Consider the following 9,577-nt stretch of genomic DNA (forward strand, 5'->3'; position numbering starts at 1 on the left):
CTAGCCAGTGGAAAAGTTTGTCACAATGGTTTGTAGTATTCATATTATTACCTGTGCAGTGGCGGAATTGAAGGGAGGTGTTACAGGGGTTGCAGCACACCTTGGTTGGACTTTTTGTTGAAGAAGAATGTCATTTTGCCCTTTTGAAGTGTCCAACTCACCCAGGCCTCATTCTTGATAAACTAGGGTTACACGTTTGATTTCTTTCTGCACCCGTCACTTACCCGTACATCCAACATGTCTAGCTCTATGTATGTCATAATTTTCTCATATCTTTCATAATGTATTCATACGCCATGTAACGCCTTGTTACATTCAAATTATCCTCTCAGTTACTACACAGCGGGGTAAGGTGTCCCGAGTAAAATAACAAGTAATAACAGCATATTCATATTAAAGTAAAATTCTTCCAAGCGTCGCATATCTTTAGTAAAAATCGTTTTTCAATACATAAACAAACATCGTATCGCGTGGGGAAATCCTTCACTTAACTGTTACGTCGTCATACAAGTGATGTAGAGCTATTTTTATCCGCTAGACTTTTAGTTGTTTATTACTTCGGCACAGGTGAAAGATGCACTCAAATCATTTGCAGTTTGGGCTTGATATGTCGACATTGATACGGACCGGTACGATGTCCGCTCAAATATAGCAATTTCCATAATCTCAACTCAAAGTTTGGGCATTTTCCACATTCACATCCAAATCTTATCTAAAAGAGGCAAAATATTATACCTTCCGTATCAAAATCCTAAATCTGCAACTAGTTACCTTTAAGAATATGCATTGATCGTCATCTTTCACCTGCGCCGAATCGATATGTACATGCGTTGGTTTTCTTTCTTCCAAATGACTAATACACATTGGGGGCAATTTCAAGGTCACAAAGTAATATAAAAGATTACTTTACAGTCTTTCGTGCACACTATATATAAAAATGAGACTTATATATTATCAGGGAAAACTGAAAAAAAAAATCATCTGACAAACAGATTTCAACATATACAGCTTGAACACTAGATAACGGCAGTAAATTGCGAAAAAATATTATGATATTTTCCCCACGATACAACTATAGACCTGTACGTCGTGACGTACTTTTATATTGTGACGTCATATAGTGTGAAGTGCACCGAGGTACATTTTTAAAACTTTGCTCCGGACACCTTAACCCTGCTGTGTAATCATAAATTAATGCTTGGAATATCTTCATTTAGATAGTTTGTATCAGACACTATGCACATTGTCCCACCTCTGGTGTGTCTAGGGGTCCGTGTTTTTCCAACTATCTATTTTGTATTGCTTATAGGAGTTATGAGATTGATCACTGTTCGTTATCTTCACCTTTCATTCGTAGTGACGTAAAATTATTGAAGCAAATCAAAACCTAAGATAAACGAATTGTTTTATATATTTAATCTCAAAATCATTATGACAGGGATTCTCAATTGTCACAATATATGTAACTCTCTTATGTTACAGTAACGAACTTAGCACTTGGAAAGCCAGTTTCTGGAAGTTCCTTATTACAAAGGTACAATGTAGCATGGGAATATGCTATCGATGGACGAACGCATTCCAATCTATTATTTCACACCGGTTATGAACTTTACCCGTGGTTGACTGTGACACTGGGAGGACTAAGCATCGTGAAGAGCATGACACTCTATAACAGGAACGATGAAAACGGTAAGCTCGTATTAGTACAGAGTGCTTTTTATAACTTTAATTGTTTTTTTTTTTGTTTTTTTTTTTTTCATTCAAACATCTTTATTACAGTGATGAAAGTACACGTCTTTTTGGGTAGAAAAACACAATAGTTACACACGTTACCATTCATCTCGGTACATTTTACATGAAAGGTGCAGATAGCGAACAGTGATGATTCTCATACCTCATACAGGTGACGATACGTCCAAATTTTTTCATATATTTAGTACACCTTCTAAATGACCTATCATTTCTATTTAGGTCATTGGCTGCATAACGTTGAAACCAGGGTTGGGATCACCACTTACTGGGCTCAGATGTCCACTTGTGGAACGTTCGTGGGACCTAGTGTGACGGGAGGAGTTCATGTCATCAAGTGTGGGAAACTCTTGTATGGAATGTTCGTCACCGTGAAAATTGTCAAACCAAACTACATAACAGGCAACTTCCACGCCAGTGGCGGAAAAAATTCTATGGTGTTGGAGGAAGTTGTTATCGCTGGAATCGTGGCGTGAGACTGTGAAATCAACTGGATCGATCCCACCACCGTCCAAAATTCTATCAAAGTCTTAGAATAATTACATACATGTAAATGAAAAACAAAATTTTACAAAAATCCTACAAATACTTGGATGTTGTTACAATTGATGTAAAAGTACCCATTTATACAAACTTTCATGCATATTTGGTAAAATATTTACCTCATTTGATAGGGGGTTTTGTTTGGCATATAACGATTGGGCAAACACGAACTCTTGGATATGTCTATTTGATATATCCCTGTGAGCTCGAAAAAAGGAAACCACAGAGTCGTTCACTTCTGTTTCATACTTAGATATTTTAGCGAAAGTAAACATTAACGGCAAACTGACAACTCAACTGTATGACAAACGGGATGAGTTCAGCTTCTCCATCGTCAACTTCCCATATTTATGTAGCAATATTCCATTATCACCTGCACATATATCAACTGATTCAATATGCAAGAGCTTGTTCTGCCTATAGTCAGTTTTTGAATCGAGGTAAGCTACTGACAAACACGTTAATGGTACAGGGGTTTCAAAAGTCTCGATTGAAGTCAGCATTTCGCAAATCCTATGGTCGTTATAACTATCGAGTTCGTCAATACAACCTATCATTGGGTCAAATGCTGTCTGACGTGTTTCATACCGATTGTTAAGCCGTTCTTGGCACACTGATTTTGACTGCGGATAACTCCGTTTACCGGATCAGGATATAGGGCTCACGGTGGGTGTGACCGGTCAACAGGGGATATTTACTCCTCCTAGGCTCCTGATCCCATCTCTGGTGTGTCCAGGGGTCCGTGTTTGCCAAACTATCTATTTTGTATTGCTTGTAGGAGTTATGAGATTGATCATTGTTCGTTATCTTCACCTTTCATATACCATAAGTAGCATCAGTCGGTATCTTTATTTGTTTTCCATCACTACTTTAACTTTGATATAATTTCTTGCGACGTTTTCAATAAAAAGAATTCATAATTGATATAGAATTAGGTGACCAAAAACTACGGTCAATATTGATTTTCAATCTTTTAAGTCTACTATTTAATCATTGTGATAAGTTTGAAACGTATTTAATATAGATTTAGACTTTCATATTCTCTACAAGGGTAGTTGATGGTGAAAGAATGGCACTTATACGAATATTGCGAGGTTGAATACTACAGCGGACCTTCACTTGAAATGTAAAAAAAACTTTCGACATGACACAAGTTCTTACAATTTTTTGAACGCATAACTGTAGCACTATACAGACAGGTTTTGGTTTCTTTATTTGTTGTTTCAAAATCCATTCGAGCTAAAGGAAGGTAGTTATTTTTCAAAGGAAGACAGCAATGTATTATTGGCGTCTGTTTGTCTGACTTTCCGTTGTGGCTTTCGTTATGACTTGATTTATTAAACATTTCTTAAGAATAAATCATTTCATATTTCATGAAAATGGTAGTTAACCATTAAAATTCCATCGCATGACCGTACGGTCGGTGAAAATGTAGGCGGATCCTATTCTAAACAGATGTTATTTACCTGGAGTGGCTAGAGCCTACCAAGGTGTTAATTGCTATATCCCATGGCACTCAGAGAAATACACAAAGACAGCACGCGTTAAAAATATACTTGTCCGTGCTTGAGGAATAAAAATATATACGTCTTCAATTCATAAAGAATACATGTATAAAAATATGACATATTCTATTTTATTTCACGTATATATTAGTTTGAGGACGTTATAGCCATTGGAATTTGTTATAAAATTATCTTCAATAACGTTACACTGTCAAAGAGTAGATAAAGTGTCTCCAGATGTCCTCACAGTACTGGATTGTTCTTTGTCCAAGGATTTTCTTCGTTTTCCCGGTCGGATTTTGATAAGTTCCAGTGGACTGTCTGTCAACATTCTCGTTCCAGTTACAAATGGCTGATCATGTTCCCATGTTGTCCATCTACATTCGGCAATCACTCTCTGACTTGACGAACTACACAGTTTGGCATGATTTCCTGCTTTGTTTTTCGTAAGTCTGCCACACAAACTGCTTTCGTCTCAAATCCATTTGTGTGGCTCTGAATTTTCCCCCCTGATATTGCTCGTCGTTCCGGTTCCTCGATGACAAAGCATTGTCCAGAATTTTTTATAATTTTTTTTTCTGCCATGACTGTTTTTTCGGGATGCCGGTTTTGGTCGATCGGGCAACCAAGATTGTCTGTTGTTCTTTGACGTAACACATGGCCGACAGAGGCAATCCGGGCATTCTATCAATGATGCTAGAGGAGGAATGATAGGATTAAGAAGGTGCATGGAGGCTGATGTTGCTTCGGAAATCTCTTCTTTTTCCGGATCCCATTCCCAATCGTTATGAGCAAATAAAGCACGAATTAACGCTAGTTTCTCCTCTGAAAGTTGCAGTTATCTTATATGACATTTTGGTCGGGATACAATATGGCTATGACTGATTTATTTTTAATGTACAAATACGTAGCTCGGGTAATTATCGTCTCATAATTAAAAAAAATCAGAGAAGTTATCTTTGTGGTAGATGAAACGGGCTGATACGCGTGCCGTTAATTGCTATCAACACATTCCGGTCTCGTATACCCAGTTGACTCGCTGGGTTAAAGCTGTCAATCAGGGCCTGAGCAATTGTCTATTATATGATTGACAAGCAGTATGTTTTTTATCCTTGTCCAGGTAGTTTTTAAGGGAGGTGGCTTAGAATTGGGTCTTTAAGCTTGAGGTAAAAACTGTTGGTGGCCTGATATTACACTGTATGAAATAACTGTATGCTGTGGTTCTGATAACGCACAAATTGCAAATAATTTTCGTTTTATATCAGAATTTAGTGTCCTATGTAATAGGAAGAAACGAGATCGAGCCTGCTCCTACCATAGCTGTGTCAAACACATGACGGAAACATTGGCCAAACGTTCGGCATTTAGATGTGAGAATCACAGGTCTTTTTGATGTGACCTTCAAAAGAAGGGCTCCGTTTCGCAGTAGGCGTTATTACGTAAAAACCCTCAATGTTACATTTTTGAGTGCTAAACATAGGTCTTGATTTTTGGTGATTCATTTACAACTGGTGGCGTCCTAGTATGAGCGACATATTCTTGAAGAAACATAAAACAAACGACCAAATTGGAAACCCCTAGGCCGTGTATATTATTGAAGACTAGAAGTTCATGATATCACGTCAATTCAACTTCAAATGCGTTTTGCTTGTATGCTGTTTTTATGTCCTATTCGGAATTTTTCACTCGTATTCAGATGTCACTAGCTTTTGTGATGTACCATAAAGGTTGACCTCTGCATGGCACTTAAAACCGTAGGATTCAAGGTACATTATCATGACAACGCCTACCGTGACACGGAAGTTCCGTTTGTGAGGTCATATCACAAAGACCATGACTACCGGACACTTGGCGAAAGAACAAACAGTGATTGGTTTATGTTGAAACGTAAAAAAAAATATTTCCTGCGTTTGTTTTTGTGATAACTTATGCATTAATGTATATTTTTCATTGTACGTTTTAATGTATAAAACTAATACTACATATGTACATATCTATTTTATATTTCGTACATCTTCATACCACAGACACCGGCTGCGATAGGTCAGTGATAGACCGTTTGTCTTGTAACCAGGATATCATGATTTCGAGCTCCACAAGTCATAGACAGTAAGTACTCGGGCACGTCGCCAAACGCTCAATATTCATCTCCTAATTTGAACTGTCATATTCAGAACTGAGAATCGCGGTCCCCTAGTTTGAATATAACTTTATAATCTCCGAAAATTGCAAAGGAGCATATAGTCGCTGTCATGTGTGTTCGTCCGTCCGAGCTCATCTCTTCTAAGCCGTTCGTGAGAAATTCATGATTAGTCACACATGCTTCTTGAGACAAGAACTTTTGTACAAAGGTCTCTGAAGGTCATTATGAAAAAGCCAGGTTCACTCACAATATTTAAAAGTTCTTTATTTCAACAATTTTGATATAAAAGTCCCCCTCTCCTAAACGTTTTAATAGAAATTGATCATAATAGATCAGAAATATTCTTTGGGAAGGGAACCTTTGGACCAAGGTTATTACGGAAAGGTCAATTTCACTCAGAACATATCCCTTGCGTAAATCCTTATTGATGCAGGTTTTGGACAGATATTAAACATTTATGACATAAAAATGTAACAGTCAAATCGTTTTTAGACAAAAGTCACTCGTGGTCATTTTGAAATGGTCAAAGTAATTATTCTGCCGCTCACTTCGATAAATGACAAGTTTCAGCAGATAGATAACGGTTTATTACAATCCGTAAAAGCTACAAACAAGAAACAAATAAACATTTAAAGTCTGATCTTAAAACAAACTGAAAGTACACACACGTGAATACACAGTTGTAAACATTGGTAACTTATCGAATGAATTATGCAATAAAATTACTTAAACTGATGAAACGTGATATTTGCACTAAATTACTTACACTGTAAGGGCCGTAAAGTGCAGCTAGTATGACAAAAACAGGCGACAATGCCTACTAGAATTTGGCGCTAGATTTCCGGATTATGAAAACACATACACTGTCATGAACAAATATTGTGAGGAAGTTTACGGATAAAAACGGATCTGACAGAAACGGAAAGCGTTCCAACACAGTAATTTAGAATATGTAACTTATATAAGAACAAAAATTAAATGTATTTTCATGATATATCGCACTAAATGGCTTTCAGTCAAAGATCGCTCAAGGTCAATTTGCAAAGGTTAAGTTGACTCAGACAGAATGCCTTGTATATCAAACAAACCTTCATTTCAACAATATTTCAACCGCCATTGATATTTTGGACCAACGGCTTTCGAAAAATAACTTTTCAGAGGCAAAGGTCACCCAATATATATATAAACACTTTGTAGAAATATTTCGTGTTACCGGTCTTCTTCAGTCGTGTTTATCTCTCATAGCAATGTAACGTACAACTTCATACACGAAAGTACTATGACGTCACAGTAAGTATTATAAACGTCAAAGTTGATATTGTTCGAAAAACATTTGAGAAAGGTTGATTGATTGATTCAATATTGTTTTACGTCCCTCTCGAGAATATTTCACTCATATGGAGACGTCACCACTACCGGTGAAGGGATGCAAAATTTAGGCCTATCCTCGGCGCTTATGGCCATTGAGCAGGGAGGGATCTTTATCGTGCCACACCTGCTGTGACACGGGACCTCGGTTTTTGCGGTCTCATCCGAAGGTCCGCCCCATTTAGTAGCCTCTTACGATAAGCAAGGGGGTACTGAGGACCTATTCTTACCCGGATCCCCACGGGACCATTTGAGATAGGTAAGAGTCTAATAATAAAATGAACAATTCTCACCCGACCTCGTGAACACATCCTAAAATATGACTATGCGTACAATTAGATATTTGGTATAAGTAATGAAACAGAATTTTAGAAATGTCTGTTCATAAAGCAGTCAAATACTGGCCTAAGTGAATACAATCTATAATTTACTTCCAAAAATAGACTATATATATATATATATAGCGTGTGACAGTGTGGCGAGAATTCCATCGTCATCGAAAGCAAGTTTTTTGACTTGCCTAGATTGTCGAGCGGTCTAGCATGCTGCTAGGAGACTTGGATCCGCAGGTCGTGAGTTCAACCTCGGGTAGGGGCGGAAGTGGGTATCCAAATAAAGGGAAATTTTCTGTGCTTTATATATATATATCTTGCCGAGGAGACGTCAAACGTGAGCGCTCAGGAAAGGTGCCAGTTTGCTGATATCATTTCCATAAAGTATTTTTAAAAAATTGATGATATGAACTCCAAGCTGTCTTTACGAAAGCCCAGAAGGTTCATTCGAGATTCGAAATTCAAAATACGAGATTCGAAATTCAGAATACGAGATTCGAATTTCGAAATTGAAAATACAAATTAACCAATCAAAATGTAGTTCACAATAGATTAAAGGGTAGAGAGTACATGCATATAAACTTAAAATATGACAGAAAGCTTAATCTTCCAATATGTTTACCAAACAACGAAACATTACTTTTAAAACTATACATGTTATGATGTATGCTTAGCATGCAGACAGGTCCGTAGCTGTGGGTGTTTGGGTCAAGTACCTATCTATTATGTATAAGCAATAGAGGAAATTCGAACCATGAATAGATATTTCTCTCCGATCTTTGTTCTTTTTACATTTTTTAGGATCCAGGAAGCTTAACTACATGTGTCATTATGACAGGAAAATAATCTATCCACGTTTTAAAAATTATCTTATCCCACTGATTCATATTATGGGCAATCTTTTGACATTATAAATCATGTCATTATAATATTATGCAAACGGGCCTGTAGAATGTCAGGTTCGTAGAAAGCGGGGAGGGGGTCGAATGCACCTCATATTGTACACTTTAATTGAAATGGAATCTAAGGTTATATGGATAAAATCAACTGATGACAACCCGTAGCAATGTATTCTGATTTCAGACTAATCTATAGATTTATCCGCTTACCAGTTTTTGTGCTTGAATGATCATATTCTTATAATTTATTTTACATGCAGATAACTGTACATGTTTGAGTTAACAATGACACAGGTGCATGGGTTCAGCCCCTCTCCCTGTCACCATCACCCGAATAGCCTACTTGAGTTGACTTAATTATTTTTGTTCAAAATTTCTCTGATGCATGTCACAATGTCTTGCCTACCCAAAAAGGCTAAAATAACTCAAAATAAGCCTTTTCATTGAATACTCTTAATACCCAGTGATGGTATAAATATAAAAAGGACTTATTTTGATTTATTTTAGACTTTTTGGGTATGTAAGACATTGTTGATATTCATTAAAGAGATGTTCAACAAACATACTTACAACTCATGTAGCTCATTCGAACGGGGGGGGGGGGGGGACCCAAGCACCTGTGAACTACATGTATGAAGGAAAAATTATAATGTAATTACCGATATCAGTGGCGGATTTAGAGGGGGCGCAGCCGACGCCCCCCGCTCCTAAAATTTTCAAATTTAAGGTAAATCGCGGTATTTTGTTTCGGAAAATGTACAAAACGATACAAGAAGCAATAATTTCTTCCACTCCAGGAAAAATAAACGACAAAATCCTTTGATTTCTTGAATTACTTAATTTTTTCCAAAAAGCCTTAAAATTTGGGTCATTTTATTAATTTCACCTTATTAAAATAATAGAAAATAGTACAAATGACTTAATAGGAGAAATGTTTCAAGCCCCATAAAATCTGTAAAATCCAGGAGCTTCGCCTTGAACCCACTGCCTCATCAAGTGGTGCCCCTCCGTAACCACGATTCCTGGATCCGCCCCTGA

General features: G+C 37.1%; 1 protein-coding gene across 1 annotated transcript; it reads left to right on the forward strand.

Moving 5' to 3' along the window:
• Positions 1-1,481: 1,481 nt before the first annotated feature.
• Positions 1,482-3,591, forward strand: LOC125656707 (uncharacterized; the record flags this gene model as incomplete). Its single annotated transcript, XM_048887300.2, has 2 exons — positions 1,482-1,689; positions 1,972-3,591. Coding segments are annotated over 2 exons (462 nt in total), but the record flags the coding sequence as incomplete, so codon positions are not given.
• Between the last annotated feature and the right edge of the window lie 5,986 nt (positions 3,592-9,577).

Source organism: Ostrea edulis, chromosome 7, assembly GCF_947568905.1.
Source record: "Ostrea edulis chromosome 7, xbOstEdul1.1, whole genome shotgun sequence".
NCBI classification, from domain to species: Eukaryota; Metazoa; Mollusca; class Bivalvia; order Ostreida; family Ostreidae; genus Ostrea; species Ostrea edulis.